At 38.7% G+C, this 21,649-nt stretch overlaps 2 protein-coding genes across 2 annotated transcripts in view; both read right to left on the bottom strand.

Moving 5' to 3' along the window:
* The window catches only part of dpy (dumpy), a 562,668-nt gene that overhangs the window by 64,478 nt on the left and 476,541 nt on the right, over positions 1–21,649 (bottom strand). The window contains 13 exon segments of the mRNA XM_068226068.1: positions 18–20; positions 267–578; positions 2,087–2,392; positions 2,483–2,809; positions 2,903–3,217; positions 3,324–3,644; positions 7,788–8,105; positions 8,334–8,338; positions 9,231–9,540; positions 9,632–9,937; positions 10,075–10,407; positions 13,594–13,908; positions 14,040–14,369. Coding sequence (XP_068082169.1) covers positions 18–20; positions 267–578; positions 2,087–2,392; positions 2,483–2,809; positions 2,903–3,217; positions 3,324–3,644; positions 7,788–8,105; positions 8,334–8,338; positions 9,231–9,540; positions 9,632–9,937; positions 10,075–10,407; positions 13,594–13,908; positions 14,040–14,369 — 3,501 coding nt within the window.
* Positions 10,620–13,256, bottom strand: LOC136864901 (adhesive plaque matrix protein 2-like). Its single transcript, XM_067142311.2, has 7 exons — positions 13,253–13,256; positions 12,707–13,042; positions 12,300–12,605; positions 11,896–12,210; positions 11,501–11,824; positions 11,029–11,355; positions 10,620–10,942 (listed from the first exon to the last, which is right to left on the bottom strand). The coding sequence occupies exons 1-7, from the start codon at positions 13,254–13,256 to the stop codon at positions 10,620–10,622; spliced, it is 1,935 nt and encodes a 644-aa protein (XP_066998412.2).

The raw sequence follows: 21,649 nt of genomic DNA, 5'->3' as shown, positions 1-21,649 counted from the left end.
CATTCTGAATTTATAACGCACTCAGGGCGGCAGTTTGGTGGGCTTCCCACATATGATGCCATGCAGGAACATGACGGAATTTCCCCAATTGTCTGACAAACTGAATTTAGTCCACATGGAGATGGAATACATGGGTTCACTTCTTTAGGAGGTTCTGGCAGAACTGAAAAGAAGTAATATTATTATTATTATTATTATTATTATTATTATTATTATTATTATTATTATTATTATTATTATTAAATGAATGAATTCTTCAAGTTTACCTGGTACAGGATAACATCTACTGAATGGATCACCTGTATGACCCGTCTGACAACTACATATTGGACTGTGATTAATAACTTCACAACGACTATTGATTCCACACGTCCCAGGGCATGGATCTACACATTTCTGGTTTATACATGCTCTATTCTGAGCACATTCTGAGCTTACAACACATTCTGGTCTGCATCCTGGTGGACTTCCAACGTAGTTTGCCAAGCATGAACATACGACTTGCCCATTAACTTCACGACATTGGCTATTAGGTCCACAAGGTGATGGGTTGCATGGCTCAGGTTTTGGTATTGGTTCTATAAATACAAAAAGTAAAATATACCTGGATGATTGCAATACTTTGTCACAGATAAAGGAAACGGTAAGAAATAGGGTCTATAATACTCACCTTGCTGAGGTATGACATTACAGTATCTAAATGGATCTCCAGTGTAACCTCCACGGCAACTGCAAGATGGTAAGTGGTTTACAACTTGGCAATCAGCATTAGGGCCACATGTGCCTGGGCAAGGATCTTTGCACTTGTTACGAATACATGCCCTATCCGGAGTACAATCGCTGTTAAGTACACATTCTGGTCTACAGCCTTCATAAGGATTACCAACATAATCAGGTAGACATGTACAGGAACCCGCTCCGTTCTGCTCTCTGCAAACTGCATTAGGACCACACGGTGATGGCACACAAGGTGTTGTTCTCTCGGGGTTCACTGGTGCTACAGTAAAAAAAAAAAAATCAGCAAATATAAAAACATACTGTAAAGAACATTATGGGATAATATATGCCTATTTCAATGAAAAATAACTATCAATAGTCTAGTGCAACATTGCTATGGTGTGAAGGGATGCTACAACAATTTGGTATTGAGGCTAAGCATCTTAATTTACAGTACTTTCTACAGTCCAATCCTTAAACTCATGACTGCTTTTCATCTAGGAGATGTATGTATGTTCAACAAACAGCAAATTATACCATGGATAATAATATGGGATATTATCTTACTTTTATATTCTTGACAGAAAGCAAATGGATCTCCAGTGTATCCTGATGGGCATATGCAATTTGGAGTGTGACTGACAACCCTACATTCAGCATTTGCACCACAGGATCCTGGACATGGATCACTGCACTTCTGATTGATGCACGCCAGATGACTGGCACACTCGCTGTTGCTCACACACTCTGGACGACAATTGGGTGGGGTGCCTTGGAACTCGGGGAGACAAGAACATGATGGTGAATCTCCTGAAACCTGGCACTGGGCATTAGGGCCACATGGAGATGGTTGACATGGGTTCTGTGGTGGAATAGGGGTATCCGCTGTAAAATAGAACAGAAGAGGAAGATGTAGTTTATAAATGATTGAAATTTAGATGTGACACTACCAGAATTTCCAACAAATACTTACGTATGGGGTGACATCTGACAAAGGGATCTCCTGTATATCGTGATGGACAGCTACAAATCGGGTTGTGATTCACCACTTCACATCGAGCTCCTATGCCGCATGTACCAGGGCAGGGGTTGCGACACTTCTGATTACTACAAGCCTCATTCTGAGCACATTCAGAGCTCACCACACATTCTGGTCGACAAGATGGGGGACTTCCCAAGAAACCAGGTACACAGGAGCACACAGCTTGTCCATTTATTTCACGACATTGACTGTTTGGTCCACATGGAGAAGGATTGCATGGCTGAGTCACCACAGGAGCTAAACAAAAGCAATGTCCACATCAGACCCATGACAGACTGGTGAATGATTGCTACAGATTGATATAATCAAATTTTTGAAAGTACATACGTGGAACAGCTCTGCATTCTACAAAAGCATTGCCTGATGTTCCCTCAGGGCAGCTGCATATAGGAATGTGATTCACAACATCACAACGTGCACCTTGTCCACAAGTGTTAGGACAAGGATCCATACATTTGTTTCTAATACAAGCCTTGCTTCTATCACAATCTGTACTTAATACACATTCTGGACGACAGCCAACATATGGGTCACCTTGATATTCTGGTAGACAAGTACATGTTCCATCTCTGCATTGGGCATTTGGTCCACAAGGTGATGGATTACATGGATCAACTGGAAGGTCAGCAGGAGCTGGAAGTACAAAAAGAATGTACAGTATTCTCCATGAATTATGATTAATAAACTGTTAATTTAACAATCTACCCTTTGTAGGTCACTTACGTGGTGGTTTAGGGTGGCAGTAAGAGAAGGGATCACCGGTATATCCCTCAGGACATGTGCATACTGGCGTGTGATTCAAAACTGTACACTGAGCTCCAGCTCCACATGAACCTGGGCAAGGATCTCTGCATTTCTCTTTCAGGCAAGCCAAGTTGCTAGAGCAATCCGAGTTAATGACACACTCTGGTCGACAATTTGGTGGCATTCCCACATAACTGGCTAAACAGGAGCATGATGGAGAACCTCTGACTTCTCTACATTGTGAATTCGGTCCACATGGTGAGGGCACACAGGGATTTGATATTGGTTCATTGCTAACAACTGGAGCTGAGGAAATAAATATTTTAAAATTAACAATCGAATGGAATTTAAGGAAGAACTTATCTGTGTATGATTGTACCTTAAATCAATGATTCATACCTGGTATTTCAAAGCATCTGCTGAAAGGATCACCTGTGAATCCTGGGCTACAGCTACAGATAGGACTGTGGTTGATGACTTCACATCGAGCATTCAAACCGCAGGTTCCTGGACAAGGGTCAGTACACTTCTGGTTAACACATGCTCTATTTTGTGGACATTCAGCACTTACAACACATTCTGGTCGACATCCAGGTGGACTTCCAATGTAGCTTGGCTGACAAGAACACACTGCCTGTCCATTCACTTCACGACATTGGCTGTTAGGTCCACAAGGTGATGGACTACATGGATTTCCTGGCTCTGGAATTGGTTCTGTAGAAATATATGGGATGGAAGTGTTAGCCTATTATCATCATTATTACCATTATAATCAAAACAATTTATTTCTGTATAATTAAGAAAAGTCTTCTTCACTCACGTTTGACTTGCAGCAAGTTACAGTATCTGAATGGATCCCCACTATATCCAATTCGACAGGTACAGGATGGCAAATGGTTTACCACCTGACAATCAGCATTCTGTCCACATGTGCCTGGACATGGATCTTGGCACTTGTTACGAATACAGGCTCTGTTTGGAGCACAGTCCGTGTTTAACACACATTCTGGTCTGCAGCCTTCATAAGGATTACCAATGTAATCCGGTAGACATGTACAGGATCCTGCTCCATTCTGTTCTCGACAAACTGCATTAGGGCCACAGGGACTAGGCATACAAGGCCTCTCCTCGATCACTGGCACTGTACAAAGCAACAATTTTATTGTTATACACAAATAATATCAAATTCATAGCAGCATGCTGTGCAAATGTGGAAAGCGTCACTAGTTTAAAAATGAAAAATAATGGTATATCATAAAAGACTATAATAGTATAACCTCCTTTTTAAAACATGCCAAGAAAAGTTATCAACCACAGAACAACCACTACTGGTAATCAAAAATATTTTTAATAATTACATAAGAAAAAGTAAATTCTGGAGAGATGTTCTGGCTCTACATCAGAATAAAATTCACGACACCTACAAAAAATCTCTCTCTATATAAAATAACACTGACCGACCGACCGACCGACCGACCGACCGACCGACCGACCGACCGACCGACCGACCGACCGACTGATTCATCATCGCCGAGCCAAAACTACTCAATGTAAAGAAATGAAATTTTGAAGATACATTTATATTACAATGTAGGTGCTCACTAAGGGACGATTTTTGGATATTCCGCCGCTAAGGGCGCGGAAAGGGGGGTGAATTTTTAAAATGAGTGTATCTATATCTCAAAAACTTTACAGTTTAAAGACTTGAAAATTGGTATTTGGAATCTTCTTTAAAAATAAGGAAACATGTAATTTTTTGTTTTTGGAAAATCCTCTTAAGGGGTGTGAAAAAAGGTGAAAAATGGGTTGAGTACCTTTTATGAGGATACTTATATCTAAAAAACTGAAGATATTACAGTCTTGAAAATTGGTATTTGAAATCTTCTTTAAAAATAAAGAAAAACGTATTTCTTTGTTTTTGGAAACTCTTCTTAAGAGGGGGTAAACAGGATTCACAAATGAGATGAATTTTTAAAATGAGTATATCTATGATATTTCTCAAAAATGTAACATGATACTGACGTGAAAATTGGTATTTGGAATCGCCTGTAAAAGTAAAGGATGCATATAATTTGTTTTCTGAAAATACACTGAAGGGGAAGTGTTAAAGGGGGTGAATTTTTAAAACGAGCAATCTGTGGTATATCTCAAAAACTTACCATATTACAGAAGTGAAAATTGGTATTTTTAATCTCTTTTAAAAATAAAGTAACACATTTTTTGTTTTGGGAAAAACAGCACTTATGGGAGGGGGGGGGGTAAATGACTGAAAAATGGTAGAATTATTTTTATTAGGATGCTGGTATCTCCAAAACTGAAGATATTAGATGTGGAAATTGGTATTTGGAATCTCATTCAAAAATAAAGGAACACGTATATTTTTTTCGGAAAACCCAATTGGGGGTGGGGGGGGAGATAAATGAATTGAAAAATGAGTTGAATACTTTGTGTGAGGATACTTATATCTCAAAAACGAAGGATGTTACGGATGAGAAAATTGGTGTTTGGAATCTCCTTTAAAAATAAAGACATGTATTTTGTGATGGGGAAGGGGGGTGGAATCAACTTAAGGGGGTGTAAAATGAGTTTATTTTTATGATGATACAAATAAGAAGTGGACTTAAAACAATACATCCCTAAGGGGGTTTTGTCTGGGGGTGAGGAATGATGACAAAAAAAATTTAATTTAGATGAAACCGTTTGAATTATGAAGTTAAAATTTCAAATTATATCCTAGGTGTTAAATAACAGATGGTTTGAAACAAATTTAACCACTCAAAGAGTTAAATGGGGGTTAAGATCCGGAAACAGATATGTTCATTCCTTCCTCCGAAGCGGTTTAACATATGAAGACAAAAATCCAATTCCAAATCCTAGGTGTGAAATAGGAATTTTTTTTTTTACATTCCAACCCTAAAGTCTTAAATGAGGTTAGTTTCGTAAACAAAATTATTCATCTGTCCAAAACTGATGTACCAAGTTGTAATTTTATGAGAAGGGTGCTCTTTTATGTATATTGTATACTTCAAAATATTTCTTCCCCTCATGCTTCAAAAATACTGCTCAACATCATGAAGAATAGAATTAAAAGGAAGTTAGAACACTTATCGATAATGTCCAGTTTGGATTTCGATCAGGGAGGGGTACTAGGGAAGAAATTCTGGCATTACGTTTAATTCTGGAGAGAAGAATTGAGAAGATCAGGAAAGTATACGTGACCTTTGTCGACTTAGAGAAAGCGTTTGATCGAGTAGACTGGGAACAACTTTTCCTTACCATGAAAAAAGCAGGAATTGATTGGAAGGATAGACGCCTCATACTAAATTTATACAGAATGCGGAACACTGATTTAGAAATTAGTGGGACAAAGAAAAATGCCAAAATAAGTAGAGGAGTTAGGCAAGGATGTCCACTGTCTCCTTATCTCTTCAATATGTTCATCGAAGAAGCCATCGCAGTCATGAAGGAAAAAACAACGGGGATCAGAATTAATGGCAAACAAGTACACTCTATAAGATTTGCTGATGATATTGCCATACTAGCAGAAACAGGTAAAAGTATGCAGAGAATGATCAACATATTAGCAGAAACTTTAGGCAAATGGAACCTCAAAATTAATACAAGGAAAACAAAAACCGTGACAATATGTAAAGACAAGAAAACACCTATAACACACTTCAAAATTGGCCCTGATAAAATAAAACAAGTGAAACAGTTTTGCTACCTAGGAACCCTGATCAAGAGTGATAATCGGAGTATATCAGAAATCACAAAGAGGATAGCCATGGCAAAGAGAGCATTCCAAGATAAAAAGCATCTGCTGGCCAACAAACATATAGATATTCAAACTCCGAAGGCCTTTGCAAAAACCTTTGTATGGAGCGTGCTTCTGTATGGTTGTGAAAGCTGGACATTAGGAATGCAAGAAAAGAAAAAACTAGAGGCAGTTGAAATGTGGATCTGGAGAAGATGCACAGGATAAGTTGGACTGAAATGAAGAGCAATACCGAAGTCCTTAGAGAGATAAGAGAAGAACGGAATCTGACAACTGAAATTGAAAAACGGAAAATAAAATTTATTGGTCACATTCTGCGGCATGAGGAGTTCCTTTGTAATATCATTGAAAGAAGAATTGCTGGAAAAAGAGGAAGAGGATGACCCAGAGTGTCTTTCTTCAAGAATCTGCTTCTGAGGATGAAGTGCAAGACCTACGCTGAGTTGAAAAGACTGGCTCAAGATAGACAACTGTGGCTGCAGCAACAAGGCTTAGCCTTTAGAATATGATGATGATGATGATGAACTGGTTTAGATGGGGGTTGACCCTCAAAAACACAATATCCATTCTTCCAAAACCCTTTCAGACACTAACTTATTTTTTTTCTTTTTGATGAAGGTTGGTCTTCTATACTCTAGATGTTAATAAATATTTAAAAACATTCACCTCTTAAGAAGTATTCATTCCTCCATTACTATTCGACGTACAAAATCAAAATTTCACAGGTTGGTCGCTTTTACATCCCAGATTTTAAATAAGATAGGGTTTAAAACATCAAATTCTTCCGTATGGTGTTCAAATGAATGTTAGATCAGAAAATAAATAATCATTCCCCCAAACTTTTGACATACGAACTGTGGGCGTATTTTACAGACTTAGCTGACAGTGGACTCCCCAAAATGTAAAACTTTGAATAATAATTTTCAGTTTAAAGTCATAGTGAAGCACGGGTATTTTGCTAGTATTATATATTATGCCATGCTTATTGTACATCATCAATAAAATACAGCTAGACTTTAATACCTTATATCACATGAATCAATTGTTTATTCCATGCAGCTGACATGCATAATATTTCTGCTGTTATTTGCCATATATCGACAGATATACGCAAATTTTAAAATACATGTATTTTCACTAAAAATGGCGTGGCACTTTACAGTGATAGAGTGGAGACAGAGCCCTGGCCTCTTCCAGCTGATGGTGAACATCTGACCAGATCAGCTCCTGGCTCCGAGAAGGTTAAATAATTACTGATTGACACCTGAGGATCTGTACTGCGCCAGTAAAATTAGGTTTAGTTTTGTATAACGTGGGAATGTAATGTAATGTACCACATTCTCAAATTTTCACCATCAATTATTTGTTCAATATCATCATTATACCAAATATTAGTTATAAGTAGGTGAATCACCATATTAAATCTATAACAACACACTGAAAAACTAATAAGATAATTTCATAATTCTTTTGATCATGTTGAGCACAAAATTATCAATTTCAACTCACCTTTTTCTTCGAAGCATTGCTGGAAAGGATCTCCAATAAACCCTGATGGACAAACACAGTTAGGTGTGTGACTGACTACTCTACATTCAGCATTTGCTCCACAAGAGCCTGGACATGGATCCCTGCATTTCTGGTGTATACAGGCTAGGTGACTGGCACACTCGCTGTTGCTTACACATTCTGGACGACAATTAGGGGGACTTCCTTGATACTCAGGCAGACATGAGCATGAAGGGGATTCTCCCGAGACCTGGCACTGAGCATTAGGGCCACACGGGGAAGGCTGACAAGGGTTCTGTGGTGCAATAGGAGTATCCGCTGTAAAGAAGAAGAAGAAGAAAAAACTACTATAGAGCAAATGGAGGAAGAAGAATACACCACCACCAACAACAATGCCCGTGGAAATTACTACTACTACTAAACCTTTATTTCAATTGCTGAAGGTCTTCAAGATAAAGGGCATGCCAGATCTTTATCAACAGGGCTTTCTTTCATTTACAGAAAGTATTGTTAACCTTTTCACGCCAGCGAAGTGAGAGTGGACACGTGGCCTTAGGGATGAGTGCCTAGAGAAGCTGGTCATGCCTGTACGAGATGCTTTCTGCTCTCCGCTATCTCACTTGTATTTCGTTCATGTTGTTTAGGCACAAAAGGATGACTTTAAATTTTTTTATATATATAGTTCCAACAAATATCTTTGTGCATGTAATAATCATTCTCACTGGTGCAAAATTTACCATCCTTCTTGTAGACCTGTGGCTTTGGATCCAGCACTGGTAGAGTTAAATCTTTCCCATCTTCATTTTCTTCAAAGTCACTACCTGATATAAGGATAAGAGCTTCATCTGTGGTATACAGTTTTTCATGGATTATGAAATATGGTACCACAAAGCAGTGAAGCTGCCTATAGAAGCGCTAGTACATTGGCAATGAACAGCAATTATGCGGCAAATGACAAACACAAAGGTCAATCAAACACAAAGGTCAATCAAACCCTTACCTTCTAACTGATTGCCCCTGAGATCTGGTAACTACTAGTAACTACAGACTCAAAAAACACCTGCTGGATATTATGACTGAACTCCTCCAGCAGTCTACCGTAGTGAACTACAGAAAAGCCAAACAACACAAGACTGCTTCAGCAATCCACTGGCTATGTGGCATCCTTTTCGCATGACTGCTACAGCAGTCCACTGGTTAACCAGCATAGTTCTCTCCCAACTGTTACAGCTGTCTATCAGAGTGAAAAGGTTAAATTCCCCTTGACTGCACTGCAATTTGATCCTCAAACACTGGCATGTTAGATAACAGAGTAATCAAGTGCATTAAAAAGGTAACAAAACTTGTGAAAGACAATACCAGGGTTTAATAATGTTATTTTGCTTTACGTCCCACTGACTACTTTTACGATTTTCAGAGAATACCAGGATTTGTATAAAATACTTACATATAGGATGACATCTGACAAAGGGATCCCCTGAGTATCGAGCCGGACAGCTACAAATCGGGTTGTGATTCACCACTTCACATCGAGCTCCTACGCCGCATGTACCAGGGCAGGGATTGCGACACTTCTGATTACTACAAGCCTCATTCTGAGCACATTCGGAGCTCACCACACATTCTGGTCGACAAGCTGGAGGACTTCCCAAGAAACCAGGTACACAGGAGCACACAGCTTGTCCATTTATTTCACGACACTGACTGTTTGGTCCACATGGAGAAGGATTGCAAGGCTGAGTTACCGTAGGAGCTAAAACGAAAGGAATGTCAACATTAGACCATGACAGATTAGCAAATGTTTGCAATGGTTTGGTATAATAACATTTTTTGAATATACATACGTGGAACTGCTCTGCATTCTACAAAAGCATTGCCAGATGTTCCTTCTGGGCAACTGCATATAGGAATGTGATTCACAACATCACAACGTGCACCTTGTCCACAAGTGTTAGGACAAGGATCCATACATTTGTTTCTAATACAAGCCTTGCTTCTATCACAGTCTGTACTTAGTACACATTCTGGACGACAGCCAATATATGGGTCACCTTGATATTCTGGTAGACAAGTGCATGTTCCATCTCTGCACTGAGCATTTGGTCCACAAGGTGATGGATTACAAGGATCAACTGGAAGGTCAGCAGGAGCTGGAAGTACAAAGATATTGCTCAGAATTTGTCTATGAACTAAATAAAACATCAAATACATTATGCTAGGAAGAGACCATGGGCTATAATAAACTAGCTACTAATGAAATAATACATGTTTCTTGTAGCATACTTACGAGGTGGTGTAGGGTGGCAGTAAGAGAAGGGATCACCAGTATAACCATCAGGACACATACAAATTGGAGTATGATTAATGACACTACATTTTGCACTGGCACCACATGAACCAGGACAAGGATCCTGACATTTCCCTCTAATACAAGCCAGATTACTTGCACAATCAGCATTTATTATGCACTCTGAACGACAGTTGGGTGGACTACCAATAAATGTTGGTAAACATGAACAGGAAGGAGTTCCTCCAGTATCTCTGCATTGAGAATTTGGTCCACATGGTGATGGAACACATGGATTCACATAAGTTGGTGATGGCAGTTTATCAGGCAAAGCTGTAGAAAAAAATTAGCATTGAAAAAAATGCATAATATTAATTTTTAAAATTAAATTCATTCAAAAATAAACTTAGTAAGGTGAAAATTACTCTGAGAGAAACTAACTAAAAAAACAAAATTATATTATATTGTAATAATTTAGTGCAATCATTTTTTGTCTAATTTTAATGATATGAAACACCACTAAAAAACAATTCTGAGTTCTCGTTCTACATACTTGGAATCTGGAAACATCTAGCAAATGGGTCTCCAGTGAATCCAGAACTGCAAGTACATATAGGACTGTGATTGATGACTTCACAACGAGCATTTAGACCACATGTTCCTGGGCAAGGATCAGTACACTTTTGGCTTATACAGGCTCTATTTTGTGGGCATTCAGAGCTCACAACACATTCAGGCCGACATCCTGGAGGAGAGCCAATATAGTTTGGTTGGCAAGAGCATACTGCCTGGCCGTTGACTTCACGGCAGATGCTATTGGATCCACATGGGTTTGGTTTACATGGGTCTTCTTGGGCTATATTTGGCTCTAAACATGAAACAAATTTATTAGCATTACAAGCAGATGGAAATAGCATGCCTTTTATTTTTGACCAAGCTCTAAGCCATACTCACCTTCTTGTAATTTTATGCTGCAATATCTGAAGGGATCTCCCATATATCCAGGGTGGCATGTACAGGATGGCAGGTGATTTACCACTTGACAATCAGCATTCTGACCGCATGTACCCGGGCAGGGGTCTTGGCATTTGTTACGAATGCAAGCCCTGTTGGAAGGGCAGTCTGTGTTCAGAACACATTCCGGCCTACAGCCTTCATACGGATTACCAGTGTAATCAGACAGACATGTACAAGAGCCTGCTCCATTCTGCTCTCTACAAATAGCATTTGGGCCACAAGGTGATGGTGAACAAGGTGTTGGTCTTATCTGATCATCAGCAACTGCAATTAAATTTAAATTGTCAGGATATGAATCAAGTACTGGCTTATGTATAATTCATACCATCACATTAACATTAAAATTGAAATTAATGCTTAGTTATACAATTACATGAAGAATTATAAGCTTCAGAAATTTAATACACACCCTGAATGGTGCAATGAATGAAGGGATCTCCTTGGAATCCAGATGGGCAAATACAGTTTGGTGTATGGCTGACGACTCTGCACTCTGCTCCAACTCCACAAGAACCAGGGCAAGGGTCTTGACACTTCTGTTTAATACAGGCCAGGTGACTGGCACACTCACTGTTGCTCACACACTGTGGACGACAATTGGGTGGAGATCCTTGGTACTCCGGTAGACAAGAACATGAAGGAGAGTCTCCAGACACTTGGCATTGAGCGTTAGGTCCACATGGTGATGGCTGGCAAGGATTCTTTTGTACCAGTGGAATATCCGCTGTAAGGGAAATGTAATCAGATGAATTTCCTACACTAGAGAAATAAAATCATGGTTCAAAAAGGTAGGTAAGAGAATAAGGTTCTTACGTATTGGTTGGCATCTGACAAATGGATCACCAGTATATCGAACAGGACAACTGCAGATTGGGTTGTGATTCACCACTTCACATCGAGCTCCCACGCCGCATGTACCAGGGCAGGGGTTGCGACACTTCTGATTACTACAAGCCTCATTCTGAGCACATTCAGAGCTCACCACACATTCTGGTCGACAAGCTGGAGGACTTCCCAAGAAACCAGGTACACAGGAGCACACAGCTTGTCCATTTATTTCACGACATTGACTGTTTGGTCCACATGGAGAAGGATTGCATGGCTGAGTCACCACAGGAGCTAAACAAAAGGAATGTCCACATTAGACCCATGACAGACTGATGAATGATTGCTACAGATTGATATAATAATTTTTTTAAAGTACATACGTGGAACTGCTCTGCATTCTACAAAAGCATTGCCTGATGTTCCCTCAGGGCAACTGCATATAGGAATGTGATTCACAACATCACAACGTGCACCTTGTCCGCAAGTGTTAGGACAAGGATCCATACATTTGTTTCTAATACAAGCCTTGCTTCTATCACAGTCTGTACTAAGAACACATTCAGGCCGGCAACCAGAGTATGGATCCCCTTGATATTCTGGTAAACAAGTACATGTTCCATCTGTGCATTGAGCATTTGTACCACATGGTGATGGACTGCAGCGGTCTGTTTCAACAGGCTCATTAGCTGAAACAATTATACAAACAGAAATCATTCTAGCATATTCAATTCAATAAATCCAAATTTAAGAGATATTTGGTAGAGTAAATTTAGATAGTTATTCTCACCAATTACTGGTTTGAGGTAACAGTTTGTGAATGGATCTCCTGTATAACCACTTGGACACACACAAACTGGTGTGTGGTTGATAACACTGCATTGTGCACCAGCTCCACAAGAACCAGGGCATGGGTCACGACATTTCTCTTTCATGCAGGCCTTGTTACTGGGGCATTCAGAATTAATGCTACATTCAGGTCTACAGTTTGGAGGAATACCCATATAGTTAGCCAAACATGAACATGATGGTGATCCTCCAATATCTTGACACTGTGCATTTAAGCCACACGGAGATGGAACACACGGATTCACATATACAGGTGGTGATGGTGCTGGAGGTGGTGCTGTAATAACAAAAATAAAATATTCAAATTTCAGTTCATAGACTAAAACCTACTATCATCATACAATAAAACTACATATTTTTTCAAAATGTCAGATGTTAACTCATCTAGTAAAGAATCGGAACACAGTTAACTATCCCTGGTCTACAAACAGAAATTAATATCCCAATAAATTTGGAAGGTGCAGATACGTTCTGTCTGTCCTATTACCCATTTTTCATTGTCATCTTGATTGCAGTAAGAACTTAATTGTAAAATTAATCATTACTAACCATATCCCTCTGCGTGAGAACAAAACATTACAACACATTCTGTTCAAATTAAGAGAATAGTTTGCTAAATTATTCATGCCTTTTTGTACCTACTGAATATTTAATGCTCAGTAATGGAACTTATATCTGTTTACTTTTCTGAAAATAATAGCCATCACCGGTAAGTGTCCTTACTTAATCTTTTCCTTAGATAATTTTCTGTTTTCATTTAGTCATTATGACCTTTTTATTTAAACCTTTGAGTCAACCAGAAGAATGAAATGACAATAAATCACTCACATGGTATTTGGAAGCATCGTGTGAATGGATCTCCAGTGAAGCCTTGATTACAACTACAGATAGGACTATGATTAATGACTTCACATCGTGTATTTATTCCACATGTTCCAGGACAAGGATCTGTACATTTCTGGTTAATGCAAGCTCTGTTTTGTGGACATTCAGAACTAACAACACATTCAGGTCTGCAACCAGGAGGACTTCCTACATAGTTCGGCTGGCATGAACAAACTGCTTGTTCATTCACTTCACGGCATTGACTGTTAGGTCCACAAGGTGATGGAATGCATGGATTTCCTGGTTCTGGTTCAGGTTCTGTGAAATGACAGGGATTAGAATACAGATTATATGATGATTTTCAAGCTCATACTAACCTAAATAATGAAATCCATTTGAACTATGATAAAGGATTTTGAAATATTCCTTAAATCAGAAATATCACTCACGTTTTTCAACTTGTACGTTGCAATATCTGAACGGATCTCCGGTATAACTTGGGCGACATGTACACGATGGCAAATGATTTACAACCTGGCAATCAGCATTTTGACCACAAGTTCCAGGACAAGGGTCTTGACACTTATTATGGATGCATGCTCTGTTTGAAGCACAGTCAGTGTTCAGAACACATTCTGGTCTGCAACCTTCATATGGATTTCCAATATAGTCAGGTAGACATGTGCAAGAACCAGCACCATTCTGTTCTCTGCATACAGCATTAGAGCCACAAGGGGATGGGGTGCAGGGAGTTGGCCTTTGTGGTATTTGAGGATCAGCTGTAATAAAGAAAATACTATATAATAGTGAGTAATTCTCTAAGGTATTACAACTATATAGGTGTTTGGTGTGAAATTTCATGACACAGGCTTCTCATGCAAATCAAGACATTTGTTAATTACTACATCACAGACCCTTCAGGCACATTACAGTAAGAGATCACTTTAAACTTGTATACCAGCATTAATGTTGTAGTTAGGCACTAACTGTGCAAATGATCATAGTAAATAGGTACGGCATAAAAAAATCTGCATAAGGGCATTACTTGGTTAAAGCAACTGAATGTAGTCCCAGTATGATGATGCTGAGGGAAAACTCACAAAAATTAATAAATGCCTATGATTAATCACTATAAAAATGATTAGTAATTTCACTCTGAAACTCATGTTATTAAAGATTACAACTATTTTTGTGGAATTAGACATAAAAGGACACTGTCACATAATTGTAATAAAAAACACACGCACGCACGCACGCATGCACACACACACACACACGATATCATAGCATTAGGATTATTATGAACCACTATTCATTTTTCACATATTATTATAAGCACACAGATAAAATGAGAAATGTTGGATACAGTAGTTATTGAAATATATAAACATAAACACAAATGCTACTCTAGAAAATAATGTGAGAATATAAAAATCTAAGTTTCCATGAAAAAAAAATGCACACACACAGGATATATATAATTATCACTTGCCTATCATATACAGATTGTTCTAAAGGTAATGATGATTTAGAGTTATTTTAAAAGAGCCTGTCATAAATGTCACCAGCCCAGATCATTCTCAAGTAGATACAAAATAACCATACAATGCCAAAAAGACTTACATTCACAAAACATTACAATGATATAAAAGAAAATAAGTACCTACTTAGGAAAGGAAAATTATTCATATTAAATTTGAACTAACTGACCATTGCATGTAAGTTGCATGCCTTTTGCTTGCATGAAATAAATTGTAATGCTTTTACTGTGTAGTGCAAATGCTAAAAGGCTAATTCTGAAGGAAATGCACCTAGCAAGAAACTGTTAAAGCCAGCCTAGGCGATGCAGATGGTTAGTTGCTGGCTTCCTGTTCCCAAGATCGTGATTTGGTACGTGCCAAGATGGCGGGTTTTCAAAGATGTTTAAATGCGACAGATTCATGTCACTGTTTTCCAGCAAGTTACAGAACTGCAGGGCAAAATTCTGACATTCTTGTAATATTGAAATGTTTTTGGGTCTTAGAGAGAAATCTTATGACACTTCTTTGTAAATAACATTTTTAGTAGTTAATTTCTCTTCTGGTAATCCAGTTTTGTCACTCTGTCAGCCTTTAAGCGAGACAAATATTGATGTCCATGACTAGCCTAATTACTGGCTCATTTAAGGAAATCCCTACTCTATTGTAAATCTACCCCAGATGTTGTTGATAGTTTCTGCACATGATAAATGTTCTATGAACTGACTCCTCTTACATGAACATAGTAATGTTGAGTCAGAAGGAGTGAAATCTATTCTTCACAGGATTACACATTTGCCCTTTGCTTCCCTTATTAGTATTCCTAGCTGCAAAGGATTATTGTTCAGTGCTCATACTGCAAGTCTTGTGCCATTTATTAAACCAGCCAGTATCATCATATTTGGCAACAGGATGGTGACAGCTTCGATCATCAATTTCAGAATGTGAACTGAAATTAAATTTAAAATCTCATTCAATAAGCCAGGCTTATAACTCTTCTCTTTGTTCCAATTCATAATGCCTTAGTGCTCTCCTTCACTCTTTAGTCTGGAGATGAGTACTGTAAATTCAAGCAGGTGCTCCTCCAAGAAAATGCGATGAGTTGGTTTTGTTGAACAATATAAGCAGTGCATTAACATCAGGCACTTTATGACAATTATTTCAATATAAAGAACTCTTGAATAATAATCAGTATGAAGGTGTGAGGGTAGGATGTAGATAGATAGATAGATAGATAGATAGATAGATAGATAGATAGATAGATAGATAGATAGATAGATAGATAGATAGATAGATAGTCCAGCTCCATAGCTAAATGGTTAGCATGCTGGCCTTTGGTCCTAGGGATCCTAGGGGTCCTGGGTTCGATTCCCAGCCGGGTCAGAGGTTTTGACTTGCATTGGTTAATTCCTCTGATTTTGGGGCGTGTTTGTGCTGTCTTTATATTAGAATTCATCTTGTGTAGGGTCCCATCCTCACAGATGCGAAGGTCACCTACAGGCCATCAACTTGAAAGACCTGAGCCAGGCCTTCCCGGAGGTAAGCACGTCATTATTATTGTTAAAATGTAAAAATGTATTACATACCCATTATAACAAATGTAGCAGAAACCTGGTCAATGACAAAATGAGATGAGAGCCGAATACAGGCAGCAGAAATTAAATTCTTAAGAAGTATGGTGCAGAAAATAAGAAGAGACGAAGTGAGGAATGCGGAAATATGGAAAGAAAAAAGTGGAAAAGTCACGTGATAAAACAGCGAAAAGCAAGCTTAGTTGGCTTGGACATGTTAAAAGGATGATTGCTGAAAGAATGCCAAAACAAACTACGAAAAGCCAAATGACAGGGAAGAGAGGCTGAGGACGATCAAGACTGAAATGGATGGTCTTAGTCCAAAACAGAATGACAGCAGAACTTGGATTGGAACACAGTGTTGTATGGGGAGTGGTGGAATGACAGAAGAAAATGGAAAGGAACCAAATTTGCCCCCTACCTGGCAAAAGTTAGAAAATGGGATTATGGATGATGATATTCTTTTTGACATGCAAATCATGTTGTACATGTACTGTTGATTGTGTCACCATCCATGTTACATTCTCCTCATTTGATAAGCTCTAATCTCTGTACAAGTGATTCCACATCTTGTTTCTTCATGCATTAAGGTAGTTTAATAAAGCCAGATATAAATCTGTGCCATCTACAGTGAATTTATCAGTAGATTTTGCTGTTGTTTGGATATATATTTCTACCATTTGACTTGAGGTAACTTAAGCTTGAAAACTGTTATTAAAATTTCAATTCTTTGTGAAATTTAAGTTCCTATATTGTGGCATGAGCATGAATCCCACTCCTAACATTATGGGACGAGTTTGTTTGATGAACAACATAACCAGAATGTTAACTTCAAATATGTTATCATCATCATGGTTTTAATAGAAAAAGCTTGTGCAATGGTAATCAATAGGTGTGGGAGTTTTTTCTTTTCTTATTTGAAAATCGCTTTGTTGCCAACATGAAAAAATAGAAAGAACCAGAATTAAAAGATGGAATGTAGGAATTATATGATGCATGAATTATATTCTAGCAAACTACGTTTATTTTTATAGCTGCTATTATTTCAATCACTTTAAAATATTCAGAGTGACATTCTACTAACACACAAATTCGGTTATTGAACATTCAGATTAGAGAAATAATGTTTATATTTTATTATTACAGGTACCTGAAAGACTCCGTAATAGCTAGGCAGGCAGATCCTTTAAAATGGTGGTTGGGAAGAAAGCTTCAGTATCCCAACCTTTACTATTTAGCTGTCCGGAAGATGTGTGTTGTAGCAACATCCGTCCCTGCCGAAAGGGTGTTTTCGAAAGCTGGTCAAATTTTGACTAACAGACGAAACAGACTGTCTGCTAATCAAGTGAAAAAAATTACTGTTCTTGAATGTGAATGGAAAACTTATTTGAGGGTTATTTCATAGTAATTTGCATGTAAATATTAATATAAGATACTGTATATCTATGTGTAGTTCCTTTCTTTTGACAATACATGAATCATAAACATTTTTATACGAATCCAATGAATAAGTAGTCATCGTGACACTGGCAGTGCCGCGGCACCGGTGTTTTGGCACGGTGACGCGTTTGGCGCTGGTACTGCGTACACCAAGAGGCAATTTGTAGTACTTTGCATGTACATTTTGACTAACAGACGAAACAGACTGTTAGCGAATAAAGTGAAAAAAATACTGTTCTTCAATGTGAATGGAAAACTTATTTGGGGGTTATTTTGTAGTATTTTGCACGCAAATATTAATGCAAATTACGGTATATCTATGTGGAGTTCCCTTTTTGTCAATACATGAAGTACAAACGTTTTTATACTAGTCCAATGAATAAGTAGTCAGTGCCGCAGCACCGGTGTCTTGGCACGGTGACACGTTTGGCACTGGCACTGTGCACACCAGTGCCAGCAGAGGCACTGGAATTTGCATCACTAATGTACACCATTTCAATCTCCGACTATGGGCGGGATCAGCAACTGAAGCAGGACATTCACCATCCGGCCCGTCTGCCCCGCCCCCCTCTAAGCTGCACCACTCACAGTCTAGCCTAGGTGCAAGGCTGGCCTCCGCCTCGCTATTCGCCTAGGCGGTGTGGCAGTGAAATGGAAATTACGAGACAATTAACTGGTAGTCCTCTACGGTGTGAGGTTTGTGAATGCATCCAGCCTCTGGACTGTTCTGGAATGATTGGCACAAATATAAATATTACTGGAGTGACTTGCAGTAGTAGTTGGAGTTAGTTCAGCTCGTGTTGTGAGTTAGTAGTTCTGGTCGAGTTGCAGTCAAGCTCAGCGTCAGCTCAGTCAGTCAGTCAGTCAGTCAGTGGATGAGTGTGAGCTGAGAGCGGGTGTCTGCTGGAGTGTCCATCCACAGAACTGAGGACTCGTTTTGTATGCCTGCCACCGTGTGTGGGTCTCTTGGGCCACATGCAGTGAGAGGACATCACGCGTTCTGTTGCAGTGTGGAAACGAACACTGGATATCGTCATGGGGCTGTAAACGGAGTGAGTGAGGATCGAATATAATCCTGGACCACGGGACTGATGTGTGCAGGCTGTGGACTGTGATAGTGACTTCAAAGTAACCAGTGACTGAATGAGACTGCAGTGCTAGTGAACGAAGACTGAGTGCTAGCTGCATTAGCTTTGCTGCACCTTGATTCAGTCTGATTTCCTATAATACCATTCTCTGAGAATACACATACTTGAAATGATCTACCCGTTCCAGTATCGCATTCCCAGCCTGACATTCAATTCTCTTAGGTTTCTCCCCTACTGACATCGCTTTAGCCTTGGAAAGGCTAATTTTCATATTATAATCATCGCACCTATTTTCAAGTTCGAAGATGTTAGATTGCAGGCTATCAGTACAGACTGCCATTAAGACCAAGTCGTCGGCATAAGCCACTACATTTTCCAGTAGATGATCCATGTAAACTATGAACAACAATGCTGAAAGATTACAGTTTTGTCTACCCTCTGTAGGTACCTTGAACCAAGAATTCATTCCACCGTCAATTCTTACCTCAGCCCAATTGTCAACACGAATGCTTTTGATTGCTTTTAATAATCTACCCTTAATCCCATAATTCCTGAGTGTATGTATGTTGAGTCCTCACCCCTAAGGCTGGTTGGATCCTCAACAGCTCCACCATCAGCTGTCATAGATGGCTTAGGCATCAGTGAAGAGGCATACTAGGGAAATGAGGAGTGAGGTAGTTTCCCGTTGCTTTCCTCACCAAGTCAGAAGTTGCTATTACATATCAGTCTACCAAGCCCACTGAAATGCATGCATCAACCAACCCTATGAGCAACATTTTCACACAATTCATAGCAGGGACTGGCTGCATAAGGAATGGCATTACTAGCATCACTCATACCTCAGTCACTTTCATACTGTCAAAGCCAAGGATAAGACCGAGACAGGTCACGGCTAATATTTTTTTCTGTCAGTACTCTTTCGTATGCTCTCTCTAGATCTACAAAATGTAAATGCAACTGTTTATTCCTCTCTTAACATTTTTCATTAACCTGGCACATACTGAAAATCTGATCTGGAAAATTTATAATGTCCAATAATGGACCATTTATATTGGAATTATAAATTTACTCATTCGGAATAAATATTTCAGATTCCCTATGGGTATCAACATCTATATCAACATACCACTTCATCGAGCAGCTTGTCTCCTTTCTCCCAAGTCTTCCCAGCCCAAACTTTGCAACATTTTTGTAACGCTACTCTTTTGTCGGAAATCACCCAGAACAAATCGAGCTGCTTTTCTTTGCATTTCTTCCAGTTCTTGAATCAAGTAATCCTCGTGAGGGTCCCATACATTGGAACCATACTCTGGTTGGGGTCTTACCCGAGACTTATATGCCCTCTCCTTTACATCCTTACTACAACCCCTAAACACCCTTATAACCATGTGCATAGATCTGTACCCTTTATTAACAATCATATTTATGTGATCACCCCAATGAAGATCTTTCCTTATATGAACACTCAGGTACTTGCAATGATCCCCAAAAGGAACTTTCACCCCATCAATGCGGTAATTAAAACTGAGAGGACTTTTCCTATTTGTGAAACTCACAACCTGACTTTTAATCCCGTTTATCATCATACCATTGTCTACTGTCCATCTCACATCACTGTCCTCTGACCCATGAGCTTGGTTATTTGTGAAATGACAGAAAGATTTTCTTTTACACTGAAAAGATTTTCAAAATATTCCTTCCACCTGGTTGGTGATTCCCTTGGATGTACTATGAATTTGCCTAATTTACCCAAAACACTATTCATTTCCTTTTTCCCTCTCTCTCTCTCTCTCTCTCTCTCTCTAAGATTCTTTATTAATGTCCAGAAAGTTTTTCCTGCAGCTTGACCTAGCCTTTCCAGGTTATAAACAAAATCTTCCCATGTCTTCTTGGAATGAACAATTATTTGTTTTGGTCTGATTCTTTCAAGTAAGTATATTTCCCTGTCTGCATCAGTCCTTGTTTGGAGCTATTTCTGATACACCTTCTTTTATAATCATTATAAAATATCAAAGCCATCTTAGTAACAGTGCTGATGGTAGTATTTGTTATTCTAATTAATCACATACAATCATATCACCACACTAATTTTAATTCAAAACCGGTTTTCAGACTGTGAGGTCCATCATCAGTGTTGAAAATATTTAAAACATTTAATTCCACATGAGTGTGTTGTCAAAATGAGTTAAAATAAGTTTTAAAAATTTATTTTAAAACTTTAAAACATTAAAAGTTTAAAAACTTACCAGTTTTGAATTAAAATTAGTGTGCTGATATGACTGTATGTGATTAATTATAATAATAAACAACTTCTTTTTACATTTACAACCTGCCCTCAGTTCATCATTCCACCAAAATGTGCACTTTTTCCATCTTTACACACAGTTGTTACAAGGCTATTCCCTTGCTGTTTCTATTACAGCATCCCTGTATGCCAACCATT

Source organism: Anabrus simplex, chromosome 2 (assembly GCF_040414725.1).
Source record: "Anabrus simplex isolate iqAnaSimp1 chromosome 2, ASM4041472v1, whole genome shotgun sequence".
Taxonomy (NCBI): Eukaryota; Metazoa; Arthropoda; class Insecta; order Orthoptera; family Tettigoniidae; genus Anabrus; species Anabrus simplex.
This window is presented reverse-complemented; position numbering and strand designations above follow the sequence as displayed.